The following is a 16,408-nucleotide window of genomic DNA, read 5'->3' as shown; positions in this document are numbered from 1 at the left end:
CGCTCTATCCACTGAGCCAAGCCGGCCAAGGCGCGTTACGCTTATTGATGTGTACAGTTATTCAGTGTCTGGTAAGTTAATGTGCAGAAAAAAATATTAATTTTTATTAAAACATTCTATTATTTTATGTTAACGATGACTCATTTACTTCAGCCCTTTGTATTCAGCATGTCTCTATCAAAATAAACCTACGTTTCTATGAGAATTGAAGCTTTTGTTCTTTTGCAGCCGTCACACACTTAAACCTTGTTTATTCGGCCCATGTTAGCCTTTGAGTTGGACTTGCTTGCTAGGGGGTCCCAGTGAGACAGCCTGGAGGATGTCACCATCAGGAACAATCTCTCCCGGAGGTAAGCAGCCGGCACACACCGCTTATCAGATAAGCACAGGGGAGGAGCCCAGTCCAACCACTTTCTAGCAGAATGAGGAAAGGGGGTCAGGGCGCGGGTGAGGGTGGGGTGTGTTTGTCCAGGTTAGATCCTGATGACAAGGAACAAGCTTTGCTAGATGGAGCCCTAGACTCAGAGGCAGGGTCGAGCCTTAGCCCTGCCACTCCGCTGCGCTGTGCCTCTGTGGCTTCATCTACAGAGGAGAAACTTTCTCAGACTCCCCCACGCCCGGCACTGTTCTGAGCAACTTATAGCCTCAGAACAGCTGGGCAAGGCAAGCGCATCCTCCCTTTCAGAGAAGAGGAAGCGGACACTCAGACCTGCAGTGGCCGGTCCAGAACAGGAGCCAGATCAGTGATGGCGAACCTTCTGAGCTCGGCGTGTCAGCATTTTGAAAAACCCTAACTTAACTCTGGTGCCGTGTCACATGGAGAAATTTTTTGATCTTTGCAACCATAGTAAAACAAGGACTTATATTTTTGATATTTATTTTATATATTTAAATGCCATTTCACAAAGAAAAATCAACCAAAAAAATGAGTTCGCGCGTCACCTCTGACACGCGTGTCATAGGTTCGCCATCACTGAGCTAGAGGAAAGCAAGGGCAGAGTGGGGGAGGACTGTCTGACCCAGACCAGGGCTCTCTCCAGGCCAGCACGCTGCCTTTCTGCAGGTCCAAGACTCTGCTCCCCAATACGGGCCTGAGGCCGGGGAGCTCGAGGCCGGACGGCAGGGCTCACCTGAGGCGTTGGCACCGGAGCCCTCGTTGGTCCTCTTCCCCTTGAACTCCACTTCAGCGAAGTTCTCCGTGGAGAGGGAGCTGGCCGTGCCGTTGGGCGCTGCAGGCCTCTTGGCCCGGCGGCTGAAGAACCTGGAGCTCCAGCGCTTGTCCTCCTTGGCCTGGGCGGCCTCGCCGTTGAGCGCTTCTCCCTTCCCATTTCGGGCCAGAGCCTCTCGGGGGGAGACCACCCTGCCAGGCTTCCGACTCAGCTCTCCCGAGGGCACGGGCTCCACGGGGGGCAGCACCTGCTCCAGCGTGACCAGGTCATTCAGGAAGTTCTCCAGGCGCTGGGCTGACTCGCTGCCTCCGCTGCCCTCTTCCTGCCCCTCTGGGTTGCCACCAGCCTCCCGCTGCTGCCGGGCAGCCCAGCGCATCATCTCCCCCGGCGGGTGGCGGCTCCCGGACACCAGGGCGTACTTGGGGTTGATAAGCTTGCGAGCCACCGTGGAGGAGTAATGGCCGAATATGCCTGCGCCTCCTGCCAGGCTCAGCTGCTGGTACAAGTTCACCTCCTCGGAGATGGCGTACAGCTCCCGGAACTCCACGTCGAAGGGCTCCACGTTCTGCCCCGTCAGGAGGAGGAGGAGGTTCCTGTCCACGTAAGAGGAACTCCAGGTGAACCTGGGCATGTAGGGACGGAAAAGCAAGACACATGTGCCCAGGCCAGTGACCTCGCCCCCTGCCAAGCAGGCCCATCTCCACACCCAGCTGCGCCCGCCCCAGCCTGGTCGACCACTGAGGCTGATGCCTTGCTGCCCGGTGGAAGGCGCTGCCCAGCCTTCTTGCTGGGACCCTGTCCCTCCCCTGACCCAAGTCTCCCTTTTTTCCCAGGTCTTGGCCTCCAATGCAGAAAGCAGGCAGTGGGTGCCAGGCAAGGAGACGAGAAGTCGGGCCTGGATGCAGTCCTGGTTTCTACCCTGTGCGCCTTTGTACAACGGGGCTCACAGGGTGCACCGTCACAGAAATGTTGTGAGGCTCGAGTGAGATAACGTGGACACACTAGCGCAGTGGCTGCCACAACGCACACATTTAATAAGGGGTCACTGGAGCTGCTGCTGTTCTCAATATCCTTCCATTCCTTGTTGGTTCTCCTGTGAATCTCCTAAGCACCGAGTGTCTGCAAACCCCCTACTCTAACTGTGCAAGAGGACGTAGGTCATTTATTACTGGTTTCGGTGCCCAGGTTTCTTTTTGGCACCTGGATTTCCATTCACGTGGAGGGCAGACCCTTGCACAGATCTAGTCTCTCATGTTCCTGGTGATTTACTTCAGCCTCAAAATTCGGGGGACATTCCTTCCAGGCCACACCCTCACATTTTTTTCCCAGATCGGATCCATTCTGCTTCCTGCTTGTCCTGCCTAAAAAAACCAGCCTCGCAATGCAGCCATTGGCTGTGGACCATGAAAAGCAGGCGGCGCTTAATGTCCAGGAAGAGCTGGCCCTCTTTCTGGAATAATCCGGTAGCCACAAAGTTTGAGGGAAAGGATGAGCCAGGAGGCTATTTTTTGCCATCGGATCAGACAATACCTCTTAAACCCAGGACCACGGAGGCCCCAGCCCCGCCCATTTCTGAGTATGAACATTTACTAGGAGGAATAAAGGCCTCCCAGGCCCTTCTCTGACCTGTAAGATCCCGTGGCTACTTTGTCACCATCTACCATTAAGAACTTTGATGACAGGGTCCCTTTGATCTTCCCCATGGGCATGTAGAAGCCGACGCCCGTCACCGAGCGGACACGGATGTTCTGTGGAGAAGAAAAGAGAGACAGTGTCACTCAGGTTGGGGCCTGCAAGCCTCTGAGCTGGGGCAGAGGAGGAGCTCCCTCGTCCACGGGACCTGCCTGCTGGCTCCTGTCTGCACTCAGCTCTGCTCCGGATGGCCTTCCAGGGGAACCCCAACTAGACAGCAGGAAGTAGTCAGCAAATCTTGCTTTGGGTGTGGGTAAGCTCAGGGTGGTTCCTGCCGGTGCCCAGAGCTCCCCAGAAGAGAACCACGGCCCTAGCTTTGACCTTGGACTATGGGCTGAGCACCCCAGATCTGGGCCAGAGCTGCCTCCTTCGCCTCAGCAGTCTTGTGATATAATTTAAGCTTGGCGTGTACTTTTAGGGTTATCGGTTCACGAGATCAGGTTTTAGACAGAAGGGGTTGAGATCTTGATGTTCCTCTGAGCCCCTGAACTGGAGAAGAGGCGGAGAAAGGGGCAGAGGCCATCTCTGTCTCAATTTCTGGTCCTCACATGGCCAGCCCACAGTGGTGCAACTCACCCGAATACGGTAGTCCGTGAGCTCCAGGCCCTGACACATCTCCAGGAAATACTTCACGCCCGACTCATCCAGGATGATGTACACGGGGACGCGGCGCTTAGAGGCAGCGTCCACAATGTCTTGGAAGATGTCGACATCGGTGAAGAGGTCCATGACCACAGCAATGACCTGGATCGGGAAGGGCATGGGGAAGATCAAAGGCGACTACACACCTGCAGAGACACACCTGGGCCCAGAGAGGACCAGCTGGCCCTGGAGTTCCTGGTGGGCAACAGTCAAAAACTCCATCGGTACCTCTCCTGGGTGCTCCACTTCCTCGCCCACGTCTGAGCACACCTGGGCCCTCTGCTCTGGGGAACCCCCGAGGGTGCAGGCCACCCCTGACAAACCTCGCCCCCCTAAGGATTTCCCAGCCGCTCTGCAGAAGCCGTACGGGCGAGAACTGGGAGGCTGAGGAGAGCCGTTCGTGGTCCCCGTGGAGACAAGCAAGCTCAGAAGATGTGATCATCGAGAGGCAAGGAATGGACTCATTTCCACCAGCCCCAGATCTGCGCCAACAAGCTTTCTCCGCAGGTGCTCCGATCTCCCTGCAGCTTCCCTAAGGGCCAAGCTAAGGGGCAAGTCCTGCACTTCCCTATGGGCCGGTCTGGGCAGAGCTCCAGTGAGCTTGGCCCCCCCTGGCCTCCAGGTGTGCAGACCATCCCACTCCATCCTCAAAGCAAGGTCACTGCCAAGGACCCTTGATTTCCAAGTCAGTCCTGATGAGCCGTGCTGGCAGGCCAGGCCTTCTGCAGCCTGAGGCATGCTTTTCTGACCTCAGCTTCCTCTATTTCCCGCCCCCCTGCTCCCCGTCCCAGCTCCAGTGCAACGGTTTTCTTGTTGGCTCCAAACACCGAGCACATGATGCAGAAGGAAAAGCATGCTTTGGGGGCAGAGAGATCTGGCTATGTGACCTTTCCTGTTATGTGACCTTAGGCAAGTCACTTAATCTTGATGAGCCTTCTTATCTGCAAAGTAGAGGTACCCTGTACATACTTTCGCCATTAGGATGACAGATAAGGTCTGCGAAGCATCAAACACACAGCCTGGAATGGAGTGAGTCCTCCATAAAGGGTAGTGGTTGTGTGGATGAGGGCACCTGCCGGTCAAGTCAGACAGACCAGACCTGGGTACCGACTCACTGCTGACTCGTCAGAGCCCTGGTTTCCTTGGCAGCAAAACGGAGCTAAGAGTAACACCTACTCAAAGGGCTGTCGGGACGGCTGAGAGACTGTGAAAGCACTTAACACAGGGCCCCGCACATGGGACGCCCAGTAAGTGGGACCCTCCACACCATCACCATCGTTTTTGTCATCACCTTCACACATGTGCATTGCCACGACTCCTGTCTCGAAAGAACTCCACCCCCAACACCATTTACACACTATTATTTAAGGCTCTTCTTAGCTCCTGCATTTAACACCCAATCACGTATACAAGTAACATTTACTGAGCTGCCCGGGGAAGAGGGAGGATCTAAAGACAAATAAGCTCTAATCCCTAACTTCAAGGGATTAATCCGGGAGGAATGATAAGACATTTGCACAAAAGAACTGAGACATCAGGTAAGATGGAATAAAAGCCTGAAGAGATGCAGAGATGAGATGTGATGTGAATTCAGGCTGGGGGCCAGGGGCTGAAGGAAGGGAAGAGGCTGATTCCTCTCAGCCAGGGGAGAACAAGAAAGACTTCAGTGAGGAAGCCGAAACCTGAAGAACGGGCAGCCGGGAGCACCATGAGAAATGCGCAGAGAGGGACACAGAGCAGGGCAGGGGGCAGGGCGGCCAGGCCTGGGCATGCAGGTTGTGTGTGCACTGCATGGGCACTGGGCTGGGGGTGCGTGGGAACTGTGCCTGCCTGAGGAAGGGACAGCTCTTCTAATCTGCACACAGGTGCCACCTGGGCCAGCAGGTGCCTAGCAGGTGGGCATGTCAGGCAAACAGCACAGCAGAAAGGCCCTGGAGACAGGGATTAACATGCACTGAGCACTTAGAACGGGCCTCACACTGTTCCAGGTGCTTTAGGTAACTTTTCTAATATGATCCTCACAATGAGGAGGATTGGAATCCCCCTTCTACAGATGAGGATGTGAATGCAAAGGGGCAAAGAAATGTGCCCCAGGCCACACAGCGTGCAGCAAAGCAGGCATTTGAACTCGGGTCTTCATTTGCACTCAACCATTTCACTGCATCACGCTGGTTCACAAAGATGGGGCAGCTGTAAGTTATTTTAGAAACATCACATAAAAAACTGACTTTCTAAAGAGACTACACAAGATAGACAAACTTCTAGCAAGACTGACAAAAACAGAGGATATGCAAATAAAAGAGAAAACAGAGAAATAACTACAGACATGTTTACTTTTAAAGAAATTCTTAATTTTAAAGAAATGATAAAAAAGAATATTAGGACCATTTATACATCAATGAATTTAAAAATAAAAATGACATGAATAAGTCATTAAAAGCGAATTAAACATAACACGGCATAATCAAGTAAGGTTTATCCTAGGAATGTAAGAATTATTGAATATCAGAAAATATATGATTTTAATTTATAACATTTATGGTGTCAAGGAGGGGAAATCATACATTATCTTAATAGGCTTTTAAAAAATATTTGATAACACTAGATTCCTATTTGTGACTAAAATTCTCAAAAATACTAGAAGTAGAAGGGACCTTAACTTGATAAAGGCTAACTACTAAAAACCCACCTGAAGCATACTTAACAGAAATTTTAGATGCAATCCCTTTAAGTCTCAAGCGAATAAAAAATACTCACCACTGCTATTTAACAAAGCATTAGAGGTCCTAACCAATGCACTATGACAAGAAAAAAAATAAGAGCTAGAAGGATTAGAAGAAACAAAAACTACCAGTATTTACAGTTATATTTTTTTAATAGAAAAACCTCCTACAATGCAGAGAAAAACTATTAAAATTAATAGAATTTGGCAAGATTGCCATATACAAGAAAAACTTACAAAAACCAGTAACATTCCTCTACTACAAAAATAATCAGCTAAAAAGAAAATAAGATCCCCCCAAAATTGCAACTTAAGCACATAGTATTTAGGAATTAATACCTTTATGCAGAAATTTATAAAACTCTATTAAAAACATCTTTTTAAATAAGTGAATAAAGGAAGAGATAAATCATATTCATGGATAATCTGACTTGATATTTAAAAATCCAATTCTCCCATATTAACCAGTTAACTGCCACACATCCAAAACGGAAACCATCCTCATTTCTTCCATATGTGCTGGAATATTTACGAATTTAAGTTACCATAATTTTCTTTACAAACCCAGAGATGTCACTAACAAGTCTGATTTTAAAATTGGGTGACCAGAGTTGATATGCGAGGTTTGCAGCTATAGATACGCGTGGTGTGTGGAGAAGGTCAGCCGCTTGCGTCTATAGACACTCATGGCGTACAAAGGGTTAATAAAGTCCAATAAATCCAATAAAAGTTCAGTATATTTTTTTGAGGAACCCAAATACTTCTAAGATGTGAGAAATAATAAAGATCCATAATAGCTAAGTCAGTTTTGAAAAAGAAAAGCTAAAAGGGAACACTTGTCCTACCAGATAGTAAGATACACTACAGCGCTATAGTAATAAGAACTGTGGTACTGAAGTAGGAAGGAACTAACAAATAGACTGATGGAATATAATGGAGAGACCAGAAACATATGTGTACCTATAAACCTGCATAAAAATTTAAGTCTGATAGAGGTAGAATCACAACTCAGTGGAGAAAGGATGCTGTTTAGTAGATGCTACTAGGGAGATTGGCTTACTGTATAGAGAAAAATAAGTGGATCCCTACCTCACACTATATATAAAGGTGAATTTCAGGTAGGCTAAATACCTGAATGTGAAAGATAAAATTAATAAAGGAATTGATGATATGTAGTAAGATATCTTCATGACATAGGTAATAAAGGATTGCTTAAGATTCCAAAAGTACAAATCATAAGGCAAATAAAAATTTTAAAAGACGTGCTCCACAAACTAGGGATTTTTTTGTTCAAAGAAAGATGCCATAGACAAAGGTAACTGAAGGGTGACAGGGAGAAGATATCTGCAATATCTATGATCAAAAGGAATTAATAATATACAAGGGATCCCTGCAAATTTTTTAATTATTTTTTTTTATTTTAGAGAGAGAGGAAGGGAAAGGGAGAGGGAGAGGAAGAGAGAGAAAGAGAGTGAGAGAGAGAGAGAGAGAGAGATCGAGAGATCAATTTGTTGTACATTTATTTATGCATCCATTGGTTGATTCTTGTATATGCCTTGACCCAGGATTGAACTCGCAACCTTGGCATATATGAAAGACGCTCTAACCAAGTGAGCTACCCATCTAGGGCCAGGACCTCTGCAAATTGGTAAGAAAAAAAACCCAGGAAACTAATTAGGGAAATGGGCAAAGGATATGAATAGGCAATTCCTAGAGGAGATATCTGAATGGCTTATAAGTACATAAAGCAATCTGAAGAATTCAAATTAAAGCAAAGAAATGAAAAGGGACCCCTCGTTCACTGCTGGTGGGAGGGAACACTGGGGTAGCTATTCCCAGGGACAGGGAACAGAGCTTAGTGGACTTAAGGATGTGTCTAACTGCAGCCGGCACCCGGGGAACCTCCTGGGTCTTTGCACAGGCCTATAAGGGGACAGGGACAAGGATACTCACTGCAGCTTTCTTTAGGATAGCAAAGAGTTGGCAACAACTTAGATGTGAATTTCTAGAAGGATATGGACAATGTCAGGCATGAACACAACAGCGCAGCAGACAGAGCAATGAACTAGTTCTGCACACAGAACTTGAATAGTTACCTTTAAAACAGAGAGTTTGATTTAAAATGCTGGAGGATGAGATCTATAGCCTAATACCAGCGTAAATAAAATAACACAGCGTATTTTTCAAGGATACAGACATGACCAAGGACATATGCTTAAGGGTGGCTGCCTAGGGAAGTGGCTGCCTAGGGAAGGAGAAAGTAAAAGAAGAGGGAGGTGTCCTCCATGGACAGATGATGGCCGTGGACCACGAACTGCGGCTCACGATCAGCACTGTATTTGAGATCCGGAACCAACAGTTGGCTTGGAACAGTTCAGGGTAGGTATGGCGGTGGGGTTGGGCTTAAGTACAGAGGGTTTTAACATGACGCTTCTGGCCTCCTTCCGTCAAACACGGCTTCCCACCGTCCTGGAGGGTCCTGATGTCTTATCTCCCCAGTGCTGGCTGAGGACAGACTCCATCAGCTGCTCATTTCCAAACTCTCCACAGTGTCCAGCTTCAAGTCCACGCTCAATCTATGGCTGGGGGTTGCTTGACTGGCTGAGGGAGGCGCTTCTGGATTCACAGGCGGCTTCTTTTGTTTTGTGATGGAAAGAGCAGGCAGGGAGCCCGCTGCCCTGCCCCCACCTGCGAAGGCTGTGATGGGATAGGATCACAAATTGGAGGGAGAGAGAATCCGAGGGCCCTGTTTTCGGGCTTGGTCTGTGGCACCCTGGTGCGAGCCAGCCATCTGTGTCACTACCAATTAAACAGTGAAATATCTGTAGTAGGAAAAAAATCAATTGCTCGCTGACTCGCCGACTCCGGCAATCTCGTTGTGGTGGAGAAGTGATAATTACCCTCCTTGGCATCCAGCTCCACAGCACCAGGCCCAGGAAAACCAGTGCCCCGCTCCCTGTGCTTGGGTGTTTAATGTGTCACGTGACCCTCCGCACCAAACTGGACTTCAACACTCCTGGTGTCAGTGCAGAATCGGGTTTTAAAAGAAGGATGTCACCGGCTCAGAACCGGGGGAGACAGATTTCATCGGGAGAGAACAGCCACCCCTCCTCTGGGCAGGCTCACGGTGTCCTTTAGCTGAGTACCACGGATGTGTGGCCCCGGCTCGGAGGAGAGAGGTTAATTCCAGGTGGCAGGAGCCTTTAGAAGCTGTTGTGGGCGCTGGCAAGGAGGCTCTGATGCTGTAACACTTCTCACCGGGTGTTTGCTTAGCTTCACATCTCCTGCTTTGATATCCTGCTGCAGTGAGGAGGGGAGGGGGAGGGGGGCCCAGGGAGCCTCAGAATTCCCCTCTACCTGTCATTCACCATTAATTAAACTGCCAGCTTTTCAGGCTCTCTTTCTCCACTCCTTAATTACCATCAGATAATAAGGAGAAGGACTCCGCCTTCCCCCATGCTCTCCTTGGCTCAAGACAGCTAGCGACGGGCACCGCTGGTGTATTTATTAGATGACCCCGACTAGACCCCAGAGCCTGTTCACCAGCCCCCACCGCCTCCCGCCCCTGCATCTCCAAAATCAACATCCTGTCCGTTACCCACATCCACTGGCCTCTTCCTTCTTTTCCCCACAGTCCAAATCCAACCCCTCATCGAGTCTAGCAGGTCCCACCTGCTCCAGCAGCTTCTCTGGGTCAACTCCTTTCTGTTCCCCCTGGACTGCTGCCCTAGCTCAGGCCCCTCATTTCCTACTGAACCTCTGGAATAGCTTCCTCACTAGTATCCCCTTCCTACTCCATCTCTGCGCTCCAAGTCATTCTTCGCAGCAGTGATCCTCTCAAATCCAGAGCGGTCCAAAGGCTTAACTTGGCATTTGAAAGTCCCCCTGCCTCCCCCCTCCCCTCCCCCCGGCTTCATCGTCCCATTTCACCTCTGCCCTTGTCTTCAGCGGTGCAGAATGACCTACAGTCACCCTAACACACGGTTTCTTGGCAATATTGACCTCTTGAGGCCTCCTGTTGGGGCTGTTCTGTGCACTGCAGGATGTTTGTTTAGGAGCATGCCAGTAGCATCCTGAGTGGTGACAACCAAAAAAAAAAAAAGGGTCTGTAGACATGAATAAAGGTTTTCTGGGGGCAAAATCACAGCATCTCACCCCCTCCACCCCCACCAGCATCTCTGGAGAATCACTACACATATCAGGCAGTTCAGGGCCTTGTTCCTACCCCTTCCACACCCGTGTGAAACATCCATGCATCTCAAGGCTCAGCCAAGAACTTCCTGAACTTCTCCCCACCCAACAGTGTTCACGACTCCCTGCATCCTGCCCACACTGTATGGCAGGAAAATAACAGAGTTCCTTGACATTTTATTGTCACATCTGCCGAATGGCTCTGTCCCTTTCTGGCTGTGGGCTCCTGGATGGCAGGGATCATGATTTCTCTCAGAATCTTTACCCTCAGGGGACATCTCAACACCAAGTCAGTTCCCCGTGTTTGTGGAATGAATGTCTAAATGGAGGTTGTTTCATGTTTATTGTTTTATTTGGGGGGATGGGTGTAGCTTTGTAGTTATCTCTTTTATTTCAATAATGACAGGGCACTGGGGTGGAGAGAAAAAAGAACGCTGAGCAAAATTCCCGGTTGGATTGTCTTGCTGGAAGGCAGAGTTCAGGTCTGCCTCAAGGGTGCAGAGAAGGGCCTGCTACCTGAGCCAACAGCTCTGAGACCTGGTCTCTCTGCTCTGCCCCGTCCACCGAAGGTGTTGAAGGAGCAGCCAGCCCATGAGTGAGAACAGTACTTAACCAAGGGGTAGAAGTCCACACTGAGGGCATGAGGCCAGGGGGCAGGGTTGCCACTAGCACACGGAGCAAGCACCTTTGTGCAGATTACCAAAGGATGCTGTCCCCTCTGTGATGGGTGTAAGCCGGTCTGTGGAGCATGGGCTGCATGGCAGCCCCACACAGCCCCCTGGCTGTGCCCACCTGAAGGGCACAGGCTGCCCCTCTGCACTTGGCCCCTGCACTCAAGAACATTCCAGAAGGACATCCAGCTCGGAGGAAACTTAGGTAGAGCCTAGCCTGGAGGTTAACTTGGGTCTTGACAGAGGTAGGACTAAAGCTAGGGGTCTGGCACTAGTCCTGAGCTATCACCCCCAGACGATGTGGTCACGGCAGGCTCTGGGGACAGGCCTCCTCTGGCTAGGACTTCAGGCCACCTCTGGTCAGACAAAACCAAGATGCACTGGTAGAACTGGACTCTACCACCCTCTCCCTCACTGGTTTGCCCAGTTCTGCAGATGCAGAGCTGTAGGTACTGGGGTGGGTGTGGTAGCTGTTCCGGCAAAGACCCAGCCCTTTCTCACTCAGATCTGTGGTGGGAAAAAGCAAGAGGTCATGGGTCAAGCCTGCTCATCACAGGGGTGTGCTGGCATGGTTGCTTCTTCCTAGGGAGGAAAGAAAGGGAGCCAAGAGGCATGTCCCTGCCTTCCCTCTGATGAGTCATGTGAGCCTGGCGCCCAACTTTGACACCCCCTCCCCCCCACGCTCACCCTGCTTACTTCCCATGCCTGCTGGGAGGTTCAGATGAGAGCATGTCCGGACGCCCCAGGAAAAAGCTCTGCAGTTACGAGGGCCCATTAAACTCACTTGCTACAGGTGAAGGGTGCTAACTCCACACCTTCAACCCTGCGGTCCCTCGGGGTCGGGAGGGCAGCACCTGGGCAAGCTGGTCCCACTTCTGCCTCCCAGAACAGCCATCGGCCTGGCAGCCCAGGGGAGTCAGTTTGATTGGGACCAGAGAGCAGTCCTTCCTGTTCCCATGGAGGGCAGTGCTGGGCCGGCCAGGCAGCCTCTCCAGCTGTGGAATGTCCTTCTCTGAGCTCCCCAAAGAGGGATCAGGGGCTACAGATATACTTAGAGGTCAGCGTGGAAAGACTCCCCTGGGCCTGGCGGGGGTGTGCCTGCCGAGTGTGCGGACCGGGCCTCCTGCTCCGGGGTTCGGATTCTGCAGGCCGGTGAAAGTGCACGTTGATAGCACCATCCCCTTGGGGGCTCTGAATGCAGGTGGTGGATGGACCAGACTTTGTGCAAGGCAGTTAGACCGACGTGAGCAGAGCAAGGTCGATGGGCCAGATAAGAAGGTCAGCAGGGCGGAAAGCCCTGAGTGCCTAGCAACCAGCAACACTAGGAAAACCAAAACCTCGCCCCCGGGGCAACCTTTCCTCCCCTAGCATATCACTGGTCATGTGGCTTCGACCCCCTGACCTTTCATATCACTGGTCATGCAGTTAGACACCCAGACCTTTCCTCCCCAAAGATAACATCCAGGCTTCAGTTGTATTTCAGCTCCAGGCCCAGGAAAGCAGCAAAGCCAGGCCAGCAACCCCGTGGCTGCCTCAGGACCAGCTGCACTGACTAATGACCCCAGGTGCCAACCAATCGGTGGAGGCCAGGACCCTGAGGGAGCACACCTGGAGAGCTGATGCGTATTCTATAAGCCCCTCCTCTGAGAGCTCCCCTAAGATTCCCGCCTGCAAGAGAGAGAGAGAGAAACCCTGAGGGAAAAAAAAAAGGCCCTCTGGGGAGCACCTTCCCCTGCCCCCTCTCCTTCCCCCACAGGTGTGCATCTCCCAGGCTCGGGGGGACCCCACAAAACTTGCAACCAGGGGAGCAGTGGGCAGCAGCAGCTTGTACCGGGCTAACCCCCTGGACCGGTCTCCAAGGCCCCTTTTCTCCGGCTTCCCAGTGAGCGGCCCAGCCTGGGCCCACCCGCTGCTTCTCCTGTGCTGAGCCCTTCCTTGTTTCGCTTTTGCTGCAGCCAATACATTCTTGCTGGCTTTGCAGCACTTGATCTCTTGATTGAATTTTTTCCTTCAAGAAGACAAAAACCGAGGTCTCACTGTCTGGCTGGTAACACGTTACTGAACCACCGGTGTTTGGAAGAGAATATACCCTCTGGCAGCAGGAAATCTTCCTGCTGGTGTGGCCCGGAGCGAGTCACTTAATCTAAGCCTCAGTTTCTTCATTTTAAAACGGGGCGGTGACACCTTGACAGAGTTCTGAGTGAGACGGTGCGGGAGGCGCAAGGAGCACAGAGCGGGGCCTGTGAGGAGCAGTGGGCAAATGCCAAGGCCTCCTCTCTCCTCAGAGAGGGAACCAGAACAAAGGCCGTCCCTTCAGGGGGGGGGGGAGGGGGGAGAAAGGGGCGCAGAGCTGGGGGGTGGGGCGGTGTGAGGGGGGAACCACGGGCAGAGCTCAGAGCTCCGCCCCATGCAGACATCAAGGTGGAGATGTTTTCCTTTGGCTCAATACCGCGCTCAGCAGGCCCAGCCTGGAGTGCTGATTAAAGCCTGGGTAACACTACACTCCCAGAAAGGTCAAGCTTGCGCTAATTGAGGGGAAGGGCTGCCCAATTAAGGGAAGAAGAGTCTGTATGGTGAGCTGATGGTGGAGCAAGGCTGGGCGGCTATTCCCGCACCCTGAGCAGCCGGAGCTCCTGCTAAGAAACCCACAGCAGAGTAGAGATGGCCTGGGGTGGCTCCGGGACCCTAGCACAGAGCAGGGCTGGGGGATGGAACAAGTCATCTCCTGGGGGTGGGGGTCGGGCCCGGGGTACACCCAGAGACTTTCTTTGGTCATAAGGCTGCAGCAGGCCCCTATTTGAAGCATCACCAATGTCTGCACCAGGAGGGGGCAAATCTCCACAGTCCAAAGGCATATGGCAGTGGGGACAGCGACGTTGGGAGTCGAAAGTCCCACCCTGGCGGTAGGATTGTGGGCACTACTGAACCCCTCTGGATTCCACCTGAATAGTGAGGCTGCCTCATGGTTCTGTTGAGGATGCAAAGAAATGCTGTGATGCCTAGACAGGATCTGGTCTGATGCCTGTCCCTTGGCCGGGCTCTGCCCTTCTTCCCTGAAGTGCCAGGCACACAGTAGGTGCGCAGGGTCAGCTTGATGGAGGTACTAGTTTCACAGTCCTGATCATGCTTCCTCCGGGCAGGTGGATCCAACAACACAACCCTAAGCCTGTTGTTCCCTTGCTCAAACACTCTGGCCCCCAACTGCCCACAGAATCAAGCGCTCAGCGTGGCTGGAGACCCTCCGTGTATGTTCAACCCACTCCCCTCCCCCTGACAATCAACACTCGAAGTCAGTGGTTCTCAACCTTCTGGCCCTTTAAATACAGTTCATGTTGTGACCCAACCATAAAATTATTTTCGTTGCTACTTCATAACTGTAATGTTGCTACTGTTATGAATCGTCATGTAAATATCTGATATGCAGGATGGTCTTAGGCGACCCCTGTGAAAGGGTCGTTCGACTGCCAAAGGGGTCGCGACCCACAGGTTGAGAACCGCTGCTCTAAGTTCTCCAAAAGCGCCCAGCAGGCTCTGCCCTCATGACCCAACTCTTGCCGTCACCACCCTATCCCTGTGGCAACAGGAATGCCCTTTCCCTGTTCCACTCTTCCCTGAGTCTGTCCCAGGACCCTGCTCTGTCCCTGGCCCCTCCAGTGTGTGCCCTCCCCAGGATGCTGGTCTGCTCAGGCCTGGGTCTGAGCACTTGGCAGAGGGGTGCACGTCCTTCCTGCCTGCACCGGCCTGACTGGCAGTAACTGCTCCACACAGACTCCCTCTGCAGAGGGGTCCTCCCCTGGGGAGCTGAGGAAGCCGCATGGACCAGGGCCCTGGTCCATCCAGAGGGCGGGGCCAAGACCAACGGGTCCTCTTCTGTTTGGAGGCCAGGCTGCCCCCATCCCACCAGCGGGGCATCTGTGCTTTGTCAGCTGCGGCTTCCCAGCTGTCTGTCGCCATGTTACACAGTTTCAGGCTCACTAATGAGACATCATTAAACACCAGGCTCCCTTGCTGACTGGCAGCCGCTGGAGCCCAATTCTGCCCATCCAGGCCGCTTCCTCTCCCAGACCTTGGCGTGTAGCCTCCGTGTGGGGCTCTGTTCCCAGCCCTGCGCGCGGGTCACGCCTCCCTGCTGGGCACCCCTGACGCTCATTCCCTGCTGATCTGACCCTAGGAGGCCGTCGCTCTTCCCACCCGTACCCTAAACCTGGTTGCTGAAGGAGGCATACAGGCTGGCTCTCCAGAGAGACAGAGAGAGAACAGACTGTACCCACGTGAGCAGGGCAACTAATTCAGCCGTGAAGAACCATATGTGGTTCGCCAGGGAGTGAGCGTGGCAATTCTTCTTAAGATCCTAGGCCAGCTTTTCCCTTCCCCTACGGCTTGCTTCTGGGACGACTTCCCCTGCACTAAGTTGGTGTTAATTAGTAAAAATTATCTAATGCAAGCTCATTTTAACATTAGCTTAAAGCTAAACATAATTAGGAAGATAAATCAGCTGCTAAAAAAAAATCCAATGAAGATACACAAACCGTCCTTAGGCTCAGCTGCCGGGCTGGCTCTGGCCCGGAGCTCTGAGCGCTGTATAACGCACGGGCAGAGCCAGGCGGGACTCAGGGAGGGCCCGCAGGGAGCTTCCTGATTGATCCATCAGAGCGAGGCGACTGCAGCTGGCACTTTTCCTGGGAGGTTCTGGGCAGCAGCCAGGATAACTCTGTGGTCACCGTCAGGTGATGCCACCTGGGAGGGCTCCCCAGAGGCAGGTGGAGGGCACAGGGAGGAACTCAGTTGGGGAGGGTGGCCAAGAAGGTGTCGGAGCCCTGGCTGGTGTGGCTACGTGGTCAGGCTGTTGGCCCGAGCACCAAGGGGTCTCGGGTTCGATTCCCGGTCAAGGACACGTACCTGGGTTGCAGATTCGATCCCTGATCCGGTTGGGGTGCATGTGGGAGGCAACTAATCGATGTGTATCTCTCTCCCTCTCTCCTTCCCTCCTCCCCTCTTTCCTCCCTTGGAAAAAATATCCTTAGGTGAGATTTAACAAAAAAGAAAACAAAAACGAAGGTGTTGGAGTGAGGGGAATAGTGTGAATCCATATGTTCCCAGGCCTCCATTCTCGCACACTCCTGCCCCTGCCTCTCTGTCCGTCCAAACTGGCTGCTCCGGCCGTGCATTCCTGGGGGCCTGTGCTCCCCTGGAGGTTGGTGTGAATCAGATTCAACTCGGTTCCCACTTGGTTCCGAGAATGGCCTTATCCTCTCTGACCCTCACTTTCCTCATCCGTAAAATGGAAAGTTGCTGGATTTTTGTGAAAATTTAATGATACC

General features: G+C 52.0%; 1 protein-coding gene across 1 annotated transcript in view; it reads right to left on the bottom strand.

Moving 5' to 3' along the window:
- FAM83F (family with sequence similarity 83 member F) overlaps positions 1–16,408 on the bottom strand; it is a 32,285-nt gene that overhangs the window by 6,823 nt on the left and 9,054 nt on the right. The window contains exons 2-4 of the mRNA XM_070408003.1: positions 3,438–3,605; positions 2,796–2,917; positions 1,131–1,792 (exon numbers count right to left, since the gene is read on the bottom strand). Of these exons, the coding sequence (XP_070264104.1) occupies positions 1,131–1,792; positions 2,796–2,917; positions 3,438–3,605 (952 nt within the window). The remainder of the gene's footprint in view (positions 1–1,130; positions 1,793–2,795; positions 2,918–3,437; positions 3,606–16,408) is intronic.

This window comes from Myotis yumanensis, unplaced genomic scaffold (genome assembly GCF_028538775.1).
Source record: "Myotis yumanensis isolate MYYU_CA2020_CCGP unplaced genomic scaffold, mMyoYum1.0.hap1 SCAF_3, whole genome shotgun sequence".
NCBI lineage: Eukaryota > Metazoa > Chordata > Mammalia > Chiroptera > Vespertilionidae > Myotis > Myotis yumanensis.
The sequence above is the reverse complement of the archived record's forward strand: the minus strand, read 5'-3'. Positions and strand labels throughout refer to the sequence as shown.